Consider the following 24,006-nt stretch of genomic DNA (forward strand, 5'->3'; position numbering starts at 1 on the left):
CATGGAGCTTACAAATGTGGGAGAAATGGATGGATGGTAGGCAAAAAGAATATCAGATGATGACAATATCCTAAATGAAAGTAAGAGTATAAGAGGGGTAAATAGTAATAGATTAGTGACAAGGCTGTATTTTTTAATAAAGTGGTCAGATTAAGGTAATATGAAATATGACGTGGGTAGAGACTTGAAGGAAGCAAGAGAATAAAGCTATGTGAGTGTCTATGGGAAGAACATTCTAGGCAGAGAGAATAAGAGCAAAGACCCTAATCTAGGAGAGTGCTCCTTTACTTGTTGAAAAACGAGGAGGCCTAGGTGGCTGAATCATAATGAGCAAGCAGAATTGTAGTGAGAGATGAGGTCAGATAGTAACTGGAAAGGCAGAGGAGGTTGGGATGCAGGCTCTGTAGGGTCTTGTGAGCCATTGTAACAACTTAACGTTCAGTCCAGTTGGGATATTAAAGGATTTTAAACAAAGGAGTGGTGTAATATGATTTATATTTTAAAAGAATCACTCTGAACTATGTTAGAAATAGACTCTAGGGGTACAGGGCAAAAGCAGTCATATTAAATAACTAATTTTCTTTAGTAGATATCAAACATAAGCTACAAATAACATTGAAATAACTAATTGGTCGCTTATATTGAAGTGGAGTGCTGCCAAAGTAAGGAATTTATCTTTGTCAAGTGCCACTTCTTTTTCTTGCTAAGCCATTGATTTCTTTCTCCTTCCAACTTGAAAAATAGAGTATTTATCATACTTTACTTTGAAATTCAAAAACTTCTGAGATTTTAATGCTATTTTTTTCCCCTTTATAGCTCAGGCATTTGAAAGGATGATGAGCCCAACCAGTTCTAATCTCAAATCTAATCATTCTGAGGAATTTGCCACCATTCAGCCTCTACAGGAGACCCCAACATCCAGTGTAGCTTCACCTACGACGTTACCAATCTCAGCCCTTAAACAACCAAGTGTCGAAGGTAACTAGAAGAAAATGCTGTGTCTTAGACTAAAGATAAATTATTAAAATAGAAAGTTTCTAGTGATGACAAAGTCTAGTGAGGAAGGAAAAACCAGACTAGATATCAGAAGGAAATTTATACAGGAAACTGGTTATACATGAATATAAGAAGTCAGGAAGAGCAAAAAGGGCTCTACTCAGAAATTAATAACAGCAGGAAGCGACTGCCACCTCTAGGGCTGGGAGAAGAAGAAGTGAGAGGCAGCATTACTGGGGCGCAGTGCAGGGCACCAGACTCAGGATTCAGGGGTTGGGGTACCATGTGGCTGGCACTGTGACCTCTGGGGGAACACCAACAGATGTGCTAGAACCATTAAGGAGCCTTAGAGGGTCAGCGCTCAGACAACTAAGGGAGGGTTCCAGGGTTGATGTAAAGGAGTTCTGAAAATCATGGGACATGCAGTATCTGGCGGTGCTGCTGCTTCAAGGAGCCTGGCAGGAACTAGACACAGAAAGAATTCCTTCTCTTTTCGCTTTCTAACCTCCCACCTACCATTGGTGCAACCAGACTAGAGCCAACTAGCACAGGGGTCTGGGAGTTGCACTTTCCAGACTTGGAATCTGGCATCCAAGAGCATGGTGAAGAAGAGCAGGCTTGGGATATGCCAGGTAAATAACTCCCAGGCATAGCTTCCTTTCTTTAAAAATCTGTCTTTAAATGTGTATTTTACTACAATAAAAAATGTGTTTTAAATCTTTGGACTCTGTTCTTTTTCACAACCTCTTGTAGTTTAGGATCTTGAGTCAAGTCTGTGTACATTTTAAAATATAAACTATTAGTCTGTAACGTGCTAGACAATAACTTTAGCTGTCAGTTAAAGGTAAGTTCAGATACTTGGGACAATTATTTTGGATTTTAGTTTATCTCACTTAATAGCTATTTTCAATTTATCATTATAACAAATAAGGAAATTCAGTATATACAGGAATGAACAAAAAGTAGATTTACACTTGTGAGTACATGAACCATAATTAATAAAGCTTTTGTAATCATAACCTGCATGTCTTTTTCTATATGAACAAATAACTGTAAACCTACTTTTGCCAACCTCTGTATGTTTATATGTTATAGTTCTAAAGATGAATAAATTTATATTTAGAAATAGTTATATATTCTTTTATATTGATATCCTAAATTATTAAATTATAAAAGTTATGCAAATACAAGAAAGTACCTTATTTAATAGTATACCTGTATTTGAAAAATTATATATGATTCATTTTTCCAGTGTTATCTTTTTATGTTTTAGAAGGTAGATATATAGATTTTTTAAATTTATATATATTTAAATTTTTTTATTTATTGTTTTCAGAGAGAGAAAGAGAGAAAAGCATCAGTTTGTTTTTTCACCCATTCATGCAGTCATTGGTTGCTTCCTGTATGTGTCCTGACCGGAGATCAGTCCTGCAACCTTGGCATATGTATTGGGGCAATGCTCTAACCAACTGAGCTACCTGGCTAGGGCCTGATTTTTATATTATTCTAAAATCATCTGGTAACAGTTTTCATAATCTTCTATATATGCTTTATAATAAAAGTACAAATATTTATGCTCATGTCTAGTTATTTCCTCCAAATATGGGAGAAAAATATTAATAAATATTACTAACATTTAATATTATAAGAATAAATAAATTAAAAGAAATGACCTCTGATGTACAAGTGATCCTGTTTCCTTTTTTAGACTTTTTATGCCTCTTTCTGTTTTTTGTATGTTTTTCTTTGCTTATCTGTCCTGCTCTCATATATTCCATTTTTCCTTCCTGTGTCTTCATCCCTAAATTTTATTCAGTCTGCATTCCACACTCATAAGTTTAGTTTTAATAATATAGACTTTCAACCTGCCCCCCTTTGTCTTTAAGATATAATATAACCTCTCCTGTCCACTCCTTTCTGGAGTACATGATACCCAGGGTCAACTTGCCTTTGTATGAGTTAGAAAAAGACTTCTACTCTGGGTAGACGTACAGTAGCCCTCTCTTTATCGCGGTTCACTTATCGCGGCCTTGCTGTATCGCGGGATATTTTAAAATATTATATTTAATTATTTATCATGGATTTTTTGCTATATCGCAGGATTTTGTGGTACTGTATATGTGTGTTGTTAAAGTTACATAGGTTTAAGAGTGTAGAATATGTTTAAGAACATAAGTAGTGTTTATAAAAGTGTGGGAAAGGTTAATAAGGAACTGGGAACGGTTTATAAGTGTGAGGGAAGTGTTTATAAAGCCTTAAAATATATATAAATACTAAAATAAATGTAAGGTTCCTACTTCGCAGATTTTCACCTATCACGGGGGACGTCTAGAACGTAATACCTGTGATAAATGAGGGAATACTGTACTTAAGGCCATTTCTCTAGGCCTTTGCAACTCTGAAAATGCAGGGTTTGACAATAGGTAGCAAAAGCTTTTGAAAACGTTTTCTGACCCATTTTTCTATTAAATAAGTGCAGTGTTGCCAAGTTAAAATGCTTTACTTTTTAAACTGAATCTAGGATTATATTCCAAAGAACAGAAAAGAGTATGGTTTGCGGATGGTATATTGCCCAATGGTGAAGTTGCAGATACAACAAAATTCTCATCTGGAAATAGAAGATGTTCTGAAGATTTTAGTCCTGTCTTGCCAGATCTGCCCTTGGTAAGGAATCTGAAGAAGACCTGTTAATTTAATAAAATTTTATTTTGTAGATAATTCCTTATGGGATTTTTAGAGTACTTTTTTTTAATGCTGTGAGCTTCCTAAATTGAAAAGTATATAATGTAGTGAATATGCTTTAAATATTACCTTTCACAATGTCAAACTTTTTGGTCTCAGTAATGTTTTATGCTCTTAAAAGTTTTTGAGAATGCCCAATAGCTGTAAATTATGTGGGTTACACCTATTGGTAATCACTGTATTAATATTAAAATTGAGAAAAAATTTGAATTCATTAATTAAAAAATAAACTCATATTAATAGAAATAATATATGAGAAAAATTTCAAGACAAAAGTTTAGTCAGAGGGTAACATTATTTTACATTTTAGGCTTAATGTCTGGCACAGTAGAAGACACATTCTCATTAACTGCTTGTATATTCAGCCTGTGGTTATACATTGTCTTGGTTAAATTATATGAAGAAAACCATAGGACCTCAAAGAGTCTCTGAAAGGGTCTTGGGGACCCCAGGGATCCCTGGACCACGTTATTTATTTTTAGAGATAAGATTTTTATTTATTTATTTTTAGAGATAGGGGAAGAGAGAAACGTCAGTTGGTTGCCTCTTACATGCCTCCAACTGGGGACCGAACCTGCAACCCAGGCGTGTGCCCTGACCAGGAATCGAACTGGCAACTGTTCAGTTCTCAGCCAGGGCTAGAGCTGAGATTTAGACTGATCTTTGTTTAATGATTTTTCAAGATTTAGTGAAGTATCTGATGGTGGTATTTCTCTTTGCATTTACACAAATGTGCTAGGTGTTAAATAGAAGATACATAATATAGACTCCCAGTCCACTAAGAACTCTCATTGTAAAGTAGCAAAATGTTCATAGAAACAAGTATTAATACATGAAGTAGGAATGCTTTTATTATTGAGCATTTACTCTGTGCCAGTTACCTGGTTTTTTCTCATTACATACATAAATTGGACAAGATGGATATGTATCATACTCTGTTCAAACTTACATACTATATAAATGTATGCTGTTTGTCAGTAAGAGCTCAGGAGCTAGATTTTACAAATAGCCATTATTACCAAAAGTGTTTCTGAGCTAACACTTACCCTTAATCAATATTTTAACAGAATGAAAGTTCTAAATAGGCCAGGAAGTATTATCTCAGTTCGTAAAAGGTCTCATTTAATATTGACTCAAGTTTGGCCAGTCTAAAAAGAAAGTTTTATTTAAGCATATGTGAGGTGTAGTTTATTGCTGATGGTTGCTATTGTGGTCTATATTTATCACTCTGCATCCTAAACACTCCCCTCCCTGTCTTATCCCCTTTTCCTCTCCCTTGCTTACCCAAGGCGTTTTTGGCTGTCATGGGAAGGAGAGAGCCTTGGGTTGACCTAAGCTTGCCCACTGTGTGATATGGTACAGGATCCCAAAGTTCTTCTTGCCTCCTTTTTCCAGTCTATAAAATTAAAGTCATTAGCACCTTACCTGAGCATACAGTAAAGCTAAACCTTATGCTCCTGAATTTAAAAAAGCAAAATGGCACTTTATCTTGGGAAATTGGGCTTCTGAAGAATTTCTGAGCCCGTTTTGGTTTTATTTATTCTTATTAAAAAGATATGTTTGGCTATAGAGATGAACATTTCACAGTTCAACAGAATATAAACTGATTTTTTTATTCCATATTTTACAGACAGTAAACACAGTGGATCACGCCTATTCTACTACAGTGGAAAAACCCAGCAATGAGATAGGAGATATTACAAGAAATGAGATAATTCAGAATCCTATTTCTCAGGTTTCATCTATGGAAAGACTGCCCATAAGCACAGGAACTGAGGGGTTACCTACCTCCGGTTCTTTTACACTAGATGATGATGTTTTTGCAGGAACTGAGGAACCACTTAGTCCTGCTGGTGTCGTAGTTAACAGCAGTTTACCTTTGGCTAGTACTTCAGATTATAGGTTATTGTGTGGTATTGACAAGAATGTGTACAATAAGGTTAGTCTTTTGCCCGATGATGAGGACAGCTTGCCCCCTCTTCTGACTGCATCTGGAGAAAGGGGATCAGGTAGGAATAATAGCAGTTATTTAAAATTTTTGAAGTTTTTTTTCTTTCTTTTTTTAAAAATGTAATGCTGAATTTCGTTGCCTGTGTTGTATGAAATGCATTTTTTTTCTTAGGCAATCTGGTTGAAATGTGGCTTGGTAACTTTAGTTTACAAAAGTCTTATTATATAAAAACATTCTAAAAAGAGCTGAACTTTTGATGTTGATACAATACATTTATCACATCTGACTCCCTAACTTAGAGGGAGAAAAAGTCCAGTACAACAGGGAAGTTCACAGGTGTTTAGACCTGAAAATATTTCCATTGTATTAGAGTTTTGATTCTATATAATTTTTTAAAGGGAGCATAGTGCCTAAAGAAAAGACTGTTGGATTGGATGACAAAGCTAGGATTTTAGTTTCTCATTGGCTACTTAGTATGTGTATGACTCGAAACAAATTACATAATCTCTTTGGGCCTCAGCTTCTTTTTTAAAAGAAGAGAACCTAGATGATCTCTAAGGTCTATTTGAAGCTGGAGATCCTGTGGCTAGCTCCTACCTCATAGTAGTTATCTAGGATACATACATCCTTGTCACCCCAGGCATTATGCTGCACCCAGCAACATGAATTGATTATGTTCTGTGCATAATAATGTAGGAGAATGGAGCTTCCAATCTCTTTATGTCAGTGGGAGCTATTTCATGAACCTGTCTATAGTGGCAAAAATACCTTAAGCCCTGTTCTTTGCAGGCCATGAATATATTTCTCTTGATTGTCCAAATTTTTTTTTTTTTTTTTTTTTTTTTTGGCCACTTGTCACTTGACATAGGGCATATGTTCAGCAAGCAGCAAGTGCAACTTGGGTCTAGATTGTTTTCCCAGGATTGCTTTCCCAGCATTGTAAATTTCAGAATTTATCATTGGAGTGGCTGGCAGACTGGAACCCACTTTACAAAAATGTTTGTTTTAAAATTTTAAAGGTGTTGAAGTTATGTAAGTATGACATTTTATCAGCATTTTTTGTGTATATACAACATATCAGGATTTATATGTATTACAATAGATATCTTTACATAAATATAAAAGTGAAAAAATAGTATATAACAGTTGTCCAGGGTGTTGATTGACTTTATGAAATGTGGTTCCTTTTGTTTAAATTTGATCGAGCCATTGATGGATTTACAAATCTGTTTTCTTTTCACTGCAAGCATATTTAATAGGCAGTCGTATTTTTTCTAATATATGTTATTTTCATGGTTTAGTGCCTGTAATAGAAGAACACCCATCTCATGAGCAGATCATTTTGCTTCTTGAAGACAAAGATTTTCATCCAGTTACATTTATCTTAAATGCTAATCTACTCGTGAATGTCAAGTTAATATTGTGTAAGTAATGATTCATCTTTCTTTGCCTAATCGGTAAGCAGGATTTCTGCGTTAATTACATCTTCAGGTTAGATTTTGACTGTCAATCATGGAAAGTAAGCAGCACTGGATATTGTTGTTTTAGCCAAATATGAATATAAATAAATTTTGCAAATTTATATTCAGTGGGACTTGAAATATAAGCTTACACATTTTAACTAGTGTCGCTCAGTAAATCCTATGTTAAAGTCATGGGCTCACATCTGAGCTGTATTTTAATGCTCATGATACACTTGACTGTATTTCATATAGCTTTTAAAGAAATAGAAATTTGGTAATTGAGATAAGCAAGAGTCCTGATTTAGTAGCAATAAAGGCAGTTTAAAGTCAATGACTTGTGACCTAATTAAAAGTAAGGAAGTAAATAATCTTCAGTAATAAATAATCCTCACTAGTCAACAATGCATCTCTTAGCTTTTCATTCTCTGAAACTAACCTGATTCTTACCCACTACTTTTCAGCATATTAGTGCATCTTTTGTTTTAGCGTTATTTATTAATTGACTCCATAAGATAATCTTTCATTATCTCTTATTTTTACATTAATCTTATGCAATTCAATTTAAAGTTTTTGTGAGGAGAACTCTAGGAAAATATGGAATTTGAAAATTGTGCTTCATGCAAAGGACAATTATATTTAGTATTTTTGGTTAATAGAAGTTGACATTTATAGTTGTATGCTTTTATCACTTAAGATTCCTCAGACAGATATTGGTACTTCTCAACCAATGGATTGCATGGCTTGGGACAGGCAGAAATTATTATTCTATTATTATGTTTGCCAAATGAAGATTCTATTCCTAAGGACATCTTCAGACTATTTATCTCCATATATAAGGATGCTCTAAAAGGTATAGCTTTTTATTTTGCTGTTCAGACTAGGGGATGGATAAATTAATTAAAGGCATTAATGTTTTTGGCTGTGCTAACTGTACTAAAGATTTATTTTGTGAAGTAATTATTGTTTTCTTAGATCTTAATCATCATTTTCAGTCTCTAACTCTAGCATTTTATATGATTAGTGTCTTTACACAGATTTTTAAAAGATCTTTAAACTAAAAATAAATTTGCCTTCTTGATTTTTTAATTTGTCTATATATTTTTCTTACGGTTTGTGTAAGTTTGGGGACACATGATGATTTTTCACCTGACTATGCAGTAAGGAGGAAAAAAATTAAATATAGCTTATGGTTAGAAACATTTTCAAATTTTTGTTCACAATTCCCTATCTCCAGGAATAACTGAGCTTTATGTACACAAGGTATTTAATAGATGCTTCTTGAAGAGTGGAAATTTTTTAAAAAATTCTAGGAGTCAGTGGTCCGATTCCCTGGACACTTGCCATGGAGGGGTACAGCGAGCCACTCTTGGATGCTAAGGCCAAGGTCACCAACCAGCTTGTAGATTTCAGTGGAAACTGGGTATGGTTGTGAGCTCAGACAGTTGCATATCACTTAAGTATCCTTATGTTGCGGTGATGCTAAAAGTGGCAGATCATTCAGGCCAAGTGAAGACCAAGTCTTTTGAAATGACAGTTCCACAGTTTCAGAATTTCTACAGACAGAGGAAATTGCTGCAATTATGGAAACTGTGTGGACACTGATTACTTGGTTGATAAATTGCTGCCATGATTCTAAAATTATGGACTTCACTTTCTGCAATATAACTGCTTGAGGATCAGATGATATTTATTGAAAGAAAATTGCACTTTTGTTTTTCCCTTTTTTAAATAATAAAATATTAGACAAAAAGGGAAAAAAACATTCTACATTGCCTTTATCTCAGAAAGTTTATATTGGGACATTCAAATTCCGAATGCCTCTTTAAAACAACTAAAATCTTTTTAAAATGATTTTATTTACAGGAAAATACATAGAAAACTTGGACAACATTACCTTTACTGAGAGTTTTCTCAGTAGCAAGGATCATGGAGGATTCCTGTTTCTTACACCTACTTTTCAGAATCTTGATAATCTCCCATTACCAAGTAATCCTTTTCTTTGTGGAATTCTTATCCAGAAGCTAGAGATTCCCTGGGCAAAGGTTTTCCCTATGCGTTTAATGTTGAGATTGGGTGCAGAATATAAAGGTAAGTTTTAGACTAATAAGTTAAATTTCATAGGTTCTAATAGACTGAATGTAAAAATAAGAATTTCAGAAATATCATTAAAATCAATTTTTTAATGGATTAATGGAACCACTTTTTTTTGCTGTACTTTTAAAATTTCAAAACAACCTTCCTCTGCTACCAAATTAGTCTATAAAACCTTGGTATGTTATGAAGTTTCTACATGTTCATAATTATTATATTAACTTAAAAAATATATTTTTAAATTTCAGAACAAAACATACAAAATCTTGAAAAGTTTTCTTAAAAGCATGTACTATAGGGAGTTCATTTTATGTGGCCTACGTGTTAAGAAGGTAACATTGCCCCCTTCAATTTGTGTACATTATAGAGTCAAACATAAAAGATTTTAGGATTATCAGTGCTACTGTTTTCAGTTACTGACTATACTCAAGACTTCACTATTTTTAGAGAAGGAAATACTTAAAAATGGTGGTTGCCATCTTTATTAAGCTTAAGGCTCCTTTTTCTCATTTTTATATTCTTGACATTTAGCTTATCATCCAAAAGTGATGCAGACTGTACTGTTTCTGTGTAATATATGTATATGTGTATATTTGAGTGTGAGTTTGTGTGTATCTTTACATATCTACCATTGATACAACTGAAGATTCTGAAGCTATTATGAAATAATTGTCCAGGTTTATATAATTATTATATCTAGGTTGAAATTATTTCCAGTGTTAAACTTTTGAATTCCCATCCTTTTTTTATCTTTATTTTCAAAAAATGATTTATTTATGGCATGTGAAGTACACCACATCTAATGAAATTTTATACATTTGATTCTAATGTAATTTAATAAATATTTTTTGGAGGAAAATTAAATGTAGGGAAGTTATAAAGTGATCTTTACTATTTAAAAATGGACAAAAACGGTAAAAGATATTTATTTAAATCCCTCTATTTGGCAAATTTTACTAAATTGTGATTTTTTGGGGGGGGGGTCCTTATTTAACATTTAAATATGTGATGCTATAAAATTGTGTAAAAAGTAACAAAATTTAATTTTAGCCTTTTCATTTTGAGCCAACTGTTACATCCATTCAACCTAATATTTTGTCTCTGAGACTAATATTTGAATACTGTTTTTATGGAAGGTTAGATCAGTATACTAGCTAATCTTAAGTAATTATGGAACATACAGTCTATAAATTTGGCCAGTTTTTGGCCTGTATCACGTCTAGATACTAAGTTTGTTTTTCACGCAGTGAAAGGAAAATCATGGAGCAACATGAAGGACTTCTCAAAAAATACTTAGGGGTTGGAGCTGAAAAACTGTGGTAGCTCTTTGGTGGTGATGAGGGCAAATCAGCAGTTATACATAGAAGTTAACTGGTCTCAGCTGTTTTCTGAGTTCTTTATGTTCTGCTGGATTCTGGTACTCTGGTGTTATTGGTGCCCATGCTTCTTTAGACATGAACCTGGAAGTGTGGTGTGTGTGTTTATTTTGTTATAGAGATAATGTACATATGGAAAAGTTAATGACAGAAATTAGAGACCCATAACTAAAAACTGAAAATAACTGTCTGAAATCAGTAATTTTTAAATGAGATTATTTATGCTTTTATGTTGAGATCATTTGGTTGGAATATCACTAAATGTTGGATTAGATGACTTGTGAGGTCCCTTTGTAACTGACAGAATGTCATTCTAAGCCATAACCTTTTGAAATAGTCTTTTAAACAAAATTACCTCTATCAAGTTACAAGGATGCTTCCTCATTCATCAGAGATTAAATAAAAAGTCAGCATTTACCTTAATCATATTATTTATCATTTTAATGTCTTTACCACCGTGTCTAATGTTTTTTCCGGTCTGTGTCCTCTGTCCTCCAAATAACTTAGTTATCCTTTGAAAAACTACACAATGTGTTTGTAATACCAAAGATGTTTTACCCTGACGTAAGTTTTTAGAATAGATAATGTCAGGTGTTTTTTCTTAGAATTTTAAGGAAGTATATTTGTATACTAGGAATTAGAAATGTTTGCTTGCTCATCACCTAAGCTGAAGGTTAAAAATGTTTCTCCTTTTTATAGAAATAGTCTTATCTTCCTTTTTCACCTTCCTTTTCTTCCAGAGGTCCTGCTGCATTGGCAGCAAGGTATTTTTTTTTTTCTTTTTGTCGTGCAATATTTACAGTGCCCTCAAGAAAGAGAAAAGTAGTTAGGTGACAGACTCCATGTCCCTTCTCCTTCTCTGCATTGATATCCCTGATTCTGTGTGCTCCTTTTATCATGCTGACCCAAGAACTATCAAAGTTTACCAATATAAAGCCATAAATTAGCATAATTGAGTTATAATTATACATGCCTTAAAAAAATTTTTTTAAATGATTGATTTAAGAGAGAGTGAGAGAGAGAGAAATATTGATTTATTGTTCTACTTACGGATGCATTCATTGGTTGTTTCCTGTATCTGCCTGACCAGAGATCAAACCTGCAACCTTGGCATATGTATCAGGACAGCGCTCTAAGTAACTGAGCTACCTGGCCCGCACTATACCTTTAAAATCTTTAATTCTTCGTATTTCTCTTTAAATCATTAGAACCACATGGGAGGGGGGGCGGCGTATAGCCAATTATTGTAATTGTCCAACCGTCATAATTTTGTAGAAACGTGGTGAGACGATTAAATGCTTTGGAATCAGGCAAGCCTAGTTTCAAATGTTTCACCAATTGTTAACTTAGTCACCATAGGCAAGATTATTAATCTCTGTGTCTACTTTCCCATTTGCATAGTAGGGCTAGATATACTTGCCTCATCAAGTTGTTATAGGATTTAAATAAGATAATGTACATAAAGTTCCCAGTTCAGTGTGGCAGCTAGTAGAGACACAGTTGAGTTAATGTCATCTGTCATTTTCCCCAAAGACGTGATGGGGGTGGGTACCCATACTGTTTGAGAAATAAGAGTTAAAGGTAATTGCCCTGGCCAGTGTGGCTCAGTTGATTGGAGCAGTGTCCCATAAACCAAAGGGCCGTGGGTTCAATTCCTGGTTAGAGTATATGCCTGGGTTGCAGGTTCAGTCCCTGGCTGGGGTGCATACAAGAGGCAACTGATGTTTCTTTCTCATCTCAATATTTCTCTCCCTCTCTCTCCCTTCCTTCCCCTCTCTCTAAAATCAATAAGCATGTTCTCAGGTGAGGATTAAAAAAAGAAAGAAAGAAAAGAATTAAAGGTAATAAATTGAAGACTTTTTTTTTTGGTAACCAGTTTTCCTTTCTTATGTATATAGAATACCCTGCTCCTTTAACAAGTATCAGAGGCCGGAAACCTCTTTTTGGAGAGATAGGACACACTATTATGAACTTACTTGTTGTGAGTAAATGAATTATTTTATTAAGTGTTTTTATATTGTTACTTTAAAAATTTATTTAGAAAATTTTACACACTTTTGTTTTCCTATTTTAATTGGGCATATTTAGTATAATGAAAGTTTACTTACAATAAATCCTAATTCATTGAACATAAATGGGCTGTTTTTAACACATTGCTTACAGGTGGCAAGAATTCTTGTCACTTCTAAAAGGCATTTAAATTCCCCGGTACGCAACATGTTAATGAATTGCTGTTTAGATGAACACTCTTCTAATGTTTATGTAACTGATTCTAATTGCCTTTCAATTCATCATGCTACAGTTCTTACACATTTAGATAATGTAAGATCTACACAGATATTGAAGTTTTTGAAGATTGAGTAAAAAAAGTGTTAGTAAAGTCAGTAAGTTTGGTGATTATGAGCCAAGTGTGGCCTGCTTCTCATTAGCTGTAGCAAGGATTGGAATAGATGATGTCTCAAGTTCCTTTGCACCTCTGATTTCTATGATTTTGTGTTTTAACTGTTACCAAAGTATTTCAGTGGACTTAATTTTATTTATAATATTCAGTTCGAAGACCTATTTGGAAGATCTTTAACCACAAAGAGGAATCCTTCCTGAGAATGATATTCTTTATTACTGTTGTGGAGTAGCCAGAAGGATTAGTTGGTTTTTTAAGTTGATACTGCTTTTTACATGGCATTTTCACGGTTATGTATCACAAGTCTCAAAATGATGGGTACTCTTAAAGGATTTAGTAATGGGAAAGTGCATGGATAGTAGTTTAAGGTTTATGAAAATGTCATTTTTTATGTAGGACCTTCGAAATTACCAGTATACCTTGCATAATATAGATCAACTATTGATTCATATGGAAATGGGGAAAAGCTGCATAAAAATACCTCGGAAAAAATACAATGATGTAAGTATAACTGCTTTACTCAAATTTTGAAGATAGTTCTTGAAAATTAGATTTCCTTAGAAGTGTGTCAGGGTAAATTGGTTTTGCATCAGACTATTCTAATATATGAGGTCTGTCATGAAAAAATCCAGCCATTGTTAATATAATGAGAATGGTTGGCACAACATCAGTGTAACCTGGCAGCCAAGGGGAGTGGACTGGAATGTGCCTGCATGAACAATGATGACTTCACTGTACTAGTCAATGGGGGAGGTAGATGCAATTGAGTGAGCATGTGTACTATGTAGCCGACACATTCAAATGACTGAGTAGAGCAAAGAATCGGCATCAAATTTTACATTAAGCTTGAACATTCCTCTGGGGAAACTATTCAAATGATTCAGAAAGCTGTAGCTATGGGGGGTGGGGGAGGAGGAGAGAAGCGGGGTAAGTAGGAAAAGGGTTTAGTAAAAGAACTAGTATAAATAACCCATGGACATGTACAACAAGGTGGGGATTGGCTGTGGGAGAAGGGGTGGGCTAGGTGGGAGGGAGCAATGGGGAAAAAGTGGGACAACTATAATAGAAAAACAATAAATAAATAAATAAATTTTTAAAAGAAAGAAAGAAAGCTGCAGCTATTATGCTAGGTGAAATAAGCCAGGCAGTGAAAGGCAAATACCATATGATCCCACCTATAAGAGGAACTCAGTGAACAAAACAAACAAACAAGCAAAATAGAACCAGAGGCCTGATACAAGGAACAGACTGACAGTGACCAGAGGGGAGGAGGAAGGGGAAGGGTCTAGTCAAGGAACATGTATAAATGACCCATGGACATGAACAAAAGGGTGGGGATTGACTTGTAGGCATGGGGGATGGGGGGTGGGGCAGGAGAGAACAACGGGAAAATTGGGAAAACTGTAATAGAACAACAATTAAAAAAAATAAAAGGCCGCAGCTATGGGCAACTGGTGATTGGCAGCTTCATCACGATAACATGCCTGCTCACGCATCACATCTCGCGCAGAGTTTTTTGCGAAACATCAAATCACCCAGGTGACTCAGTCCCCCTACACCCAAGATTTGGTACTCTATATCTTCTGGCTTTTCCCAAAACTAAAATCACCTTTGAAAGAGAAGAGATTTCAGACCGTTGATGAGATTCAACATCGCAGCAGCTGATGGCAGTTGGGAGAACTGTATCAGGTCTCAAGGTGACTTGAAGGGGACTGAGGCACTGTTTCTTGTATCTTGTCCAATAAATGTCTTTTTTTCATATTACATGGCTGGATACCTTCTGGACAGACCTCGTATAATGGCAAAATTCATTATTTTTGAAATTTCAGATTTGCTTCCTAATAAGGCATTTGTTTAATCCTATTTTTCATCTTTTTTTGGGGGGGGGTATGTTTTAACTGTTGAGGTGATTTTATCTTAATACATTTGTTTCTATCACGTTCTTGAGGAGTTGTCCAGGCCAAATTATGATAATTATGAAGCTGATCAGAAATGTGACTTTGAATTAGTGAAACTGATTAAGGCATAAAATGTTAAAAGTGTTTCTAAATGAGTGTTGTTTTTTTTCCAGGTAATGAAAGTAATAAATTCTTCTAATGAGCATGTCATTAGCATTGGAGCTAGTTTTAGTACAGAAGCAGATTCTCATCTAGTCTGTATACAGAATGATGGAGTTTATCAAACACAGGCCAACAGTGCCACTGGACACCCTAGAAAAGGTGAGTATTGGTTCCTAGTGTTGATCCATTAAACCACCTCACAAAATAGAATTTATTCAAAGAGGAAATAGATATATTTTACTTATTTGATGAATTGACGCTGATAAAAACAGAAGGCTTTAAAATCTTATGTATACAACATTATAAAATTGCTTCTAATTTGTGTTTTTCTTTTGGACTATATTAAGTTTAAAGATTTGGAACACTGTATAGATACCTTCAGGCTTAGTATGTCCCATATGGTGGGAGCCTTTCTTTTTCAGTTACTTCTGTCTGGAATGAGGGTTTTTTTCCCATGTGTTTTTACTGTGCTCCAACTCTCTTAATTAGAGGAGCACACTCGGATAGATAAGAATGCAGAATAATTTTCGAAACTAAATGGCTAGGGATAGAAAATGATAAAGGTGGTAGAGTAAATATCATGTTGGGTGACATTGCTCTCAGTTCTGGCTAATGGCCTCAGCAACTGCTGTGGTTATCAAACCTTTGCAGTACAGGGCCTAACAAATGGAAAGTTAGGTGGAAGTAAGTGTTCTGTAAATTAACACATTATTGTAAAATTACATATTTAAAAGTCTGACATCTGTCTGCTAATAAAATGTTTTCTTCTGGTTATAAAAGTGACATATACTCATTTGTAGTAAGCTTGGAAAATATGTTTTAAAAAGTAGTAAAAGAAAAAAAAGTGTCAATATATAGCTATTGTTGATGAATTATGCTTTTCTCACTTAACATGTAACTGATACTTTTGACATTAAATTTAACAACTATTTAGTAGTTGTTGAATAGGTATATATTTATGTGGTATAAGTTCAAAAGATATAAATATTTATAGTACAGTCTCTTTTCCTCCTTTGACCCACAGGCTATCCTCTTCCCCTTCCCACAGGCAACCAAACCAGTGTTATCAGTTTCTTGTATATCCTGAGACCTTTTTGCTTGTATGTATATTTAAGCAAACACCACACACACACACCCTATCTTCCACTTTCTTTTTAATTGAAAGAAGAGATTTAATAATTAAGGCAAGTCCTTAGTTGTCATTCTCTGCCTGACAATTACAAATGTAGTCCCACACACATTGAAGACATACACTTGATGAAATATTTATCCCTATGAAGAGAAAAAATGGGGCAAGTTATTTAACCTTACTGCCCTATTTCCCTATCTGTAATATGGATATGTATTATTTGGGGATATTATTTAGGTTTTCTGTATGTGCGTACTTTCTGTGTTTCTGTGTTTCACCTCCCTCATCCAAATATCTTCCTGGCTCATTTTTCAGGGGAGGTTTGTGATTTTTATTTTATGTAAGTTTGAATCTAAGGAAACAAAAATTTCCTGGGCCAAGACCTCTTCCACTTTTTTAAATAAGTCATAACATTTGTTCCATAGTGCCTCTTATTTTTTCTTAACACATTTTGAATATTGTTTTAGGTTAGTATTTGGAAAAATTTCACATTCCACATAATTTTCCACTTTATATGTATATATCATTTAACTGTCCCTTATTGATATACATAACTTTTACCAATCCTGGGCTGGCTAGTTGTAAAACTGTATTGTGAATAACCTTGTATACATGCCATTAATTTCTAAAAATGGAATTGGTGTATCAAAAGATACATGTATTTGTAATTTTAATAGTTAATTATCAAGTTGTCCACCCAGAGAGTGTTCTGCTTTATGTTCTCACCAGTAGTGGGTGTTCATTTTATCATACCCTCCTTGACACAGACACACACATTTTAAATAGTACAGTAGTCCATCAATTATTAGGAACAAATATAAAATTACCTTTATGCAATATTTATCTTAAATTTTTTTTGTTTATTAGCTTTCTAACATAAGTTGGTGTGGGCATAGCATTTATCAGGTACTTAAAATGTGCCATGCTCCACATTATACATTTAACAAATATCATACAACATACAATAGGGTAGTTTAAAATATAATTGTGGTTTGTTTGTTTTTTTTATCAGTGACAGGTGCAAGTTTTGTGGTATTCAATGGAGCTCTAAAAGCATCTTCAGGATATCTTGCTAAGTCCAGCATAGTTGAAGGTAAGAGTTTCATCTTTAAGATTGTTTTAATGTAAAAATGTTTTCCATTTCTTTTTGAAACCGTATTTGATACTTATATAAAAGTTACACGGTATAGTACCACAGACTTCTGTGAAATCATTATGCAGTCCAAGAACTAGAACATGACCAATATTTGGGTCTATTTATACCTTCTTCTTCTCTCTCCAAAAAATTAACTACTAGACTGAATACTGTTTCTCATTCTCTTGCTTATTTTTTTTTATATTGTAAAAACATATGCCTAAACAATATGTTGTTTATTTATGCTTATTTGGGAGATTTATAAAAATGATATTCTTCACATAGTCTTATGGAACTTGCTATTTTCATGCAACATTGTGTCTCTAAAATTTATGCATGTTATTGCCAGCAACTATAGCTTATTCATTTCAGTGCTATTAAATATTTTATTTTGTGAATGTATGATTTATCTTAATCATAGACATCTGGGTTGGTTCTCTTTTTTTGCTATTATGAACAATGGTGCTAATAGCATTCTTATTGGTGTGTGTTGACATTGGGCACATGTCTCAGAGTTTCTCTAGAGTATATCTCCAGGAGTGGGAGTTCTGGCAAATAGATTAGAAAATGTATAACTTTATAAGATACTACTAAACTGTTTTCATTAGAATATATAAGATATATATTTTCTTCATCTTTTTAAAAAAATTATATTTTATTGATTATGCTATTACAGTTGTCCCAATTATATCCTCTTTGCCCCTCTCCACCCAGCTCCCTCAGGCAATTTCTACACCATTGTTTATGTCCATGGATTATGCATACAAGTTCTTTGGCTACTCATTTCTTATACTGTGCATTATATCCCCATGACTATTGTGTAATTACCAATTTGTGCTTCTTGATCCACCTTTTTACCAATTTCTCCAACGCCCCTACTACCTGACAGCCATCAAACTATTCTCCATATCTATGATTCTGTTTCTGTTCTGCTTGTTTGCTTAGTTTGGTTTTTAGAATCAATTGCTGATAGATATGTAGTTATTGTCATTCTATTCACATTTTTAATCTTTTTATTAAATAATTCTCTTTTAAATTTCATATAATAATGGTTTGGTGATCATGAACTTTTAGCTTTTTCTTATCTGGGAAGCTCTTTATCTGCCCTTCCATTCTAAATGATAGCTTTTCTAGGTAGAGCAATCTTGGCTATAGGTCCCTGATTTTCATCACTTTGGATATTTCTTGCTAATCCCTTCTAGCCTGCAAAGATTTTTTTGACAAATTAGCTTACACTTTTATGGGAACTCCCCTGTAGGTAACTAACTTATTATCTCTTGCTGCTTTTAAGATTCTCTCTTTATCTTTAACCTTTGGCTTTTTTATTATGATGTGTGTTGGAGTGGGCCTCTTTGCAGCCATCTTGTTTGGGACTCTGTGCTTTCTCGACTTGAATGTCTATTTCCTTCACCAAAAGAGGGAATTTTTCTTTCTTTATTTTTTCAAGTACATTTCCAGTTTCTTGTTCTTTCTCTTCTTCTGGCACCCCTATGATGTGAATGTTGGAACACTTGAAGTTGTCCGAGAGTCTCCTTATATTATCCTTGTTCTTTTGGATTCTTTTTTCTTCTTGTTGTTCTGGTTGTTTGTTTGCTTCTTTATGTTCCAAATCATTGATTTAGTTTTTGGTTTCATCCACTTTAATGTTGATTCCCTGTAAATTGTTCTCTATTTCAATCAGTGTATCATTCACTTCTTATTAAGTTTTTTTATGCTGCTGAGGTCCTCACTAAGTTCCTTGAGCATCCTTAAACCAATGTTTTGAACTCTGCATCTGATAGATTGGCTATCTCCATTTTGTTTAGTTCTTTTTCTGGAGTTTTGTTCTGTTCCTTCATCTGGGCCCTGTTTCTTTGTCTCCTCATTTTGGCAGCCTCTCTGTGTTTGTTTCTATGTATTAGGTAGAGCTGCTACGACTCCCTGTCCTGGTAGTGTTGCTACTAAGCAAAAGGGGGTTCTTTCACATGGCACCTTGGGTTAAAACCAATAATTAGTGTTGAAGAAAACAGGTCTTCATTTACAATATTCCAACCCAGGCAGGGGCAATGAGTATTCCTGCTCAGAACCCTGTTCTCCCATAGGACCCAGCACTTCCCTCACTCCCCAAAAGGCTATAAGCCAAAAACATGCTCAGAAGTTCCCCATTCCTTATCTGTCAGCTCTCTCCTTCAGCATCTGGGGTACGATGTCATCAGCCTCCATATAATAGTCCAGGAAAGCATGCACTGGATCATGGTAAAGTCCAGAGAAGTTCACAAAGTCCAAGTCTGCAAAGCAGAGTTCTTGGCAGCCTGGAGTACACTGAAGTTGGCACAGTTAAAGCAGCAGCAGGCTGGTTTTCTTACTAGCCCAGGCCACGTGGCTGGGCCATGCCTTGTTTCAGACTGCATGGCTCTGCATCCTTTCAAAACCACATGGTTCTCTCCCTGCAAATGGCTGCCACCTTAGTTTTATATCCCTGACCATGGCCTGTGATGCAGTGGGTGTGGTAACTGGTTCTGACCATTAATAGAACCTTCCACACCCCCCATAAGCTCTTTCATCACCATTCTGTGGTTAAAACCCCTCCCATCTCCTTGGTGTCTTGGAAGAACCAAAGCCATTTGCATAACTAAGACACTAGCTACTAGCCATAGATTTGCAAAAGGCATCTTTTAGGAAAAATGACTGTGCTTCATTGAGTCCTGTCCCCCACTTCCCAAACCTTGGGCTCTGGGGAATTTTTGGGACCCTTCTCTGTAAGAGTGTGGCCTAGTGTAGTAGGTGTCCTATGGGGTCCAGTGGCACAGCCTCCCTTATCACCCAAGCTGGATACTCAAGGTGCACCCTTTGTGTGGGCTGAATACACCCTTCTGTTGCAGTTGAGCCTTGGTTGCTCTTGGCAGGTCAACAGGACGGATTTACCCAGGCCAGTCAGCTATCAGGATTGGCTATGACCATTGACCACCATCCTCTGTCCTCCATAGAGTATCAGCTGTGCAGAGGCCCACTCCACAGAGCAGGGCTTAACTTCATTCAGCAGGACTCTGGTGCCTGCTCGTGTTCTGTTTGGGGCCACTTGGCATAAGCTATGAAGTGATCTTCAGCTGGCTGCTTCTTGTGCTGGGATTTGAGGTGCTGTAGTGAGGTCAGGCTGTGAACCAAGGCCAGCTGCTGCTAGACCTGGGCCTGGGGCCACTTAAGAAGGGACGGGGGCCTGCTGAAGCCAGCTGCTGCTCGTTTGAAAGGATTTAGGAAGATCAGAAGCATGAGTAAGACAAGTCATTTGTATGGAAAATCCACTGTTAACTGCTTGGGTGGGCCCATAAGTTGAGTGGGGACAAGTCTCAGGGAATCACCAGGGCGGAGCAAACAGTGCGAGCCAGGTTGATGGAGTCTCAGATATGGTGCCCACCATGCCCCGTGGGCTGTGGGGGCAGGGCTCAGAAGAGGAGCAATGGCCTCTGCCAGCAATTCTTCAAGAAAGCTGTCCCCCAGCTCTTGCCCTGATGCCAGACACTTCAGTTCTTCCCACTATGCCTCTGGTTCCTTTCATGCTGCTGCCCTGGTGCTGGAGCTTTGTGGGAGTAAGTCTGTGTGTGGGCCCTTTAAGAGGAACTGCCCGGGAATCCAGAAATTTCTTCCATTGACTAAATCTCTACTGGTTTTTATAGCCAGAAGCCATGGGGACTTCCCAGCACTGGAACCTTGGACTAGGAGGCCTGGTGTGGGGCTGGGACCCCTCAATCCCAAGATACCTATCCCAATTTTTAGCCACCACACTTGGGTGTGGGGCCAGCCCATTTTGTATCTCTACATTTCTGTTCCTCCTTCCAGTCTGGATGGATGTGGTTTCTTCTTTACTTCTTGTTGCAGGACCTCCATTCAGCTTGATTTCTGCTGGTTCTGAGTGATGGTTGTTCTATAGCTCAGTTGTAATTTTGATGTGGTTGTGTGAGGAGGCAAGCCATGTTTACCTAGGCCACCATTTTGGAGGTCTCTCAAACGTAGTTTTATCAGACTACTTAATTAGTGTCAATCTGGTAGGTATCTCTGAATACTGTCATATGTAGCATACCCCTAATACATAGAGGATCGTATGACATATTTACTGGACATATATATTGTCTTTTCCATGAAATACCTATTCACATCTTTTGCCCATTTTTATGTATGTTGTCTCTTTTTTTAACTGAATTATAGTTATATCATTTTTTATATATAGTATATTTCCTTCACCATTTTATCATCTTTTTAATAGGTTTTTATTTTAATACAATATAATTTATTAATCTTTTATAGTTAATGTTTTTTATTTAAGAAATCTTTCTACTCTATGGTTAAAAAAGATGTTCTCCTGTTTTGTCCCCAAAGATTGAAAGTTTTGCCTTTAATATGTAAGTTCTTAATTTATGTAAAATTTATTTATATGTATGTGTAAGGTAGGGATCCATTGACATTTTTCTGCACTTGAATAGGACTTTATCCACCATCAGTGATTTAGTTCTTTCAATGACAGGTTTTCTACTCACTACCTCTTACACCAAATGTGTGGGTTTTTTTCCTCATATCAACTAATTTTCTAGTTCTCTGACACCAACTGGGTGTCCAACAATTCAATTCAATTCTGTCATTAACTACCCATAGTTATAGAGCAGACCCCAGAGGTTAAGGGCTCAGTCCCACAAGACTGTGCCCAGTTAAGATGCCAGTTAGAAGTCTGGGGCCTCTTTTACTTCTTTCCAACTGGCTATAAATGAAAGGATCCCACCACCTCCTCCTCAGGTTCAATAATTTGCTAGAATAGCTCACAGAACTCAGGAAATATTTGTTTACTGGTTTATTATAAAACATTTATAAAGGATATAACTCAGGAAGAACCAAGTGGCAGATAAGCATAGGGCAAGGTGTGTGGAAAGGGTCATGGAGATCCCATGCCCTCTCCAGGCAGCCACCCTTCCATCACATCACCCTTCTAGTACCTTGACGTGTTTGCCAACCCAGAAGCTCTCCAAACCCTGATATTTACAGGTGTTCATGGAAGATTCATTACATAGGCATGATTGATTAAATCACTGGCCATTGCTAATTGAACTCAATCTCTAGCCCCTTTCCCCAGTTCTAGTCAAAGACCCAAAGTAACCTTTTGGTGCCCCTTCTTCGGTGTCTTGACCCCAGATTCCAGGATCCCCCCAGACTGTTATTTCTGGCTTTTTGGCCAATAGGGCCATTGCAAGCTTGATGGAGCACCATGTGGAAATTGTCCCAAGAAGAGAGCCTGGGCAGTTGTGTGTTCACGGTATTGCACTTCCTGCTGTCTACTGCCTTTAATAATTGCCCATGCATTTTGTCTGATTTTATGGTTAATTGTTATGGAAGAGCTAGTTTGGTATCATAGCCAGTAGTGGAAATTTTTTTAAGCATTTATTTAAATTTTTCATTTTTATCTTTTTTTTTTCTTTTATTGATTCTAGAGATAGGAGAAGGGAGGGAGAGAGGGGGGGGGGAGAGAAACATTGATGTGAGAGAGAAACATGGATCAGTTGCCTCTCGTATATATCCTGACTGGGGACCGAACCTGAAACCCAGGCATGTGCCCTCACCGGGAATCAAACCTTTAACCTTTTGGTTTGCAGGACAATGCCCAACCAACTGAAACACACCTGCCAGGGCAAAAAAAAAAAAAAAAATTACCATTAAAAAGAGAATCCTTAATTTTGTGAAATAGTTTTCTTATTTCCTAATAGAAAACAACCATTAAGATGATTTAACAGATGATTTAAAACATATCTTGCACAGAACACAATATGTTTGTATTTTGATACAAATTTTATGGCTTAGACATATACATTTTTTCTTTTAGATATTTTATTTTTGTTATTACCGTTGTCCCAGTTTTTCTTCCTTTGCTGCTTCCACCCATCCTGCCCCCATGTCCATGGCTCATGCATATATGTGGCTTAGATATATAAATTGATATTTAGTAAAATAAATGTGAAACATAATTCTCATTTTTAGATGGCCTAATGGTACAAATAACCCCAGAGACCATGGATGGATTGCGGCTAGCTCTACGAGAACAAAAAGACTTTAAAATTACATGTGGAAAAGTTGATGCTGTAGACCTGAGAGAATATGTGGATATCTGCTGGGTAGATTCTGAAGAAAAAGGAAACAAAGGGTAGGAACTTTTTGTTACTAAAATGTAATTTATTTGATGGGAGGGGGAAGGTTAAAAGCATTCTGTTAATAAAAAAAAGCATTTTATTAATAAATAGAGAATTATATCATGGATTTCAATGCTTATACTCCAATTAATGAATGCAGTCTGATTTTTTTCAAACATGTTTCTAACCAGCCCCATGCGTGTTTTCTTGGCCAGGATGCTGTAAATTATTGAAGGGTGGTCAGTTGGGAAGGGGCCAATGACAAAATGTTTGTTGTGTAGCAGTGTGGGCTTAATGCCTGGGCTGAGAAATGCAAGACACTTTCTGTGGTATGGCACCTATTTTTGTCAAGTAGGTAAAGGATTCCCTTTGGATGTTTATTGTTTTATGTTTATTCACTGTAATTACAAACAACTGAATTTAATATATACTTTAGAGGCCTTACAGAATATTACTGCCATTCCTTCCTCTTTTCAGTTACCCATTTCCTTCGTTCCTTCTTTCCCTCTTCCTCTC

The 24,006-nt window shown here is 35.8% G+C and overlaps 1 protein-coding gene and 1 pseudogene across 1 annotated transcript in view; both read left to right on the forward strand.

Moving 5' to 3' along the window:
- ZFYVE16 (zinc finger FYVE-type containing 16) overlaps positions 1-24,006 on the forward strand; it is a 52,957-nt gene that overhangs the window by 22,951 nt on the left and 6,000 nt on the right. The window contains exons 5-15 of the mRNA XM_090276425.1: positions 817-978; positions 3,518-3,660; positions 5,369-5,747; positions 6,991-7,113; positions 7,847-8,002; positions 9,016-9,240; positions 12,518-12,600; positions 13,417-13,521; positions 15,092-15,239; positions 17,222-17,302; positions 23,342-23,504. Coding sequence (XP_090132551.1) covers positions 817-978; positions 3,518-3,660; positions 5,369-5,747; positions 6,991-7,113; positions 7,847-8,002; positions 9,016-9,240; positions 12,518-12,600; positions 13,417-13,521; positions 15,092-15,239; positions 17,222-17,302; positions 23,342-23,504 — 1,768 coding nt within the window. The remainder of the gene's footprint in view (positions 1-816; positions 979-3,517; positions 3,661-5,368; positions 5,748-6,990; positions 7,114-7,846; positions 8,003-9,015; positions 9,241-12,517; positions 12,601-13,416; positions 13,522-15,091; positions 15,240-17,221; positions 17,303-23,341; positions 23,505-24,006) is intronic.
- Positions 8,495-8,825, forward strand: LOC150008608 (COMM domain-containing protein 6 pseudogene; annotated as a pseudogene).

Source organism: Furipterus horrens, unplaced genomic scaffold (assembly GCF_987537825.1).
Source record: "Furipterus horrens unplaced genomic scaffold, mFurHor1.1.pri manual_scaffold_5, whole genome shotgun sequence".
Lineage (NCBI taxonomy): Eukaryota > Metazoa > Chordata > Mammalia > Chiroptera > Furipteridae > Furipterus > Furipterus horrens.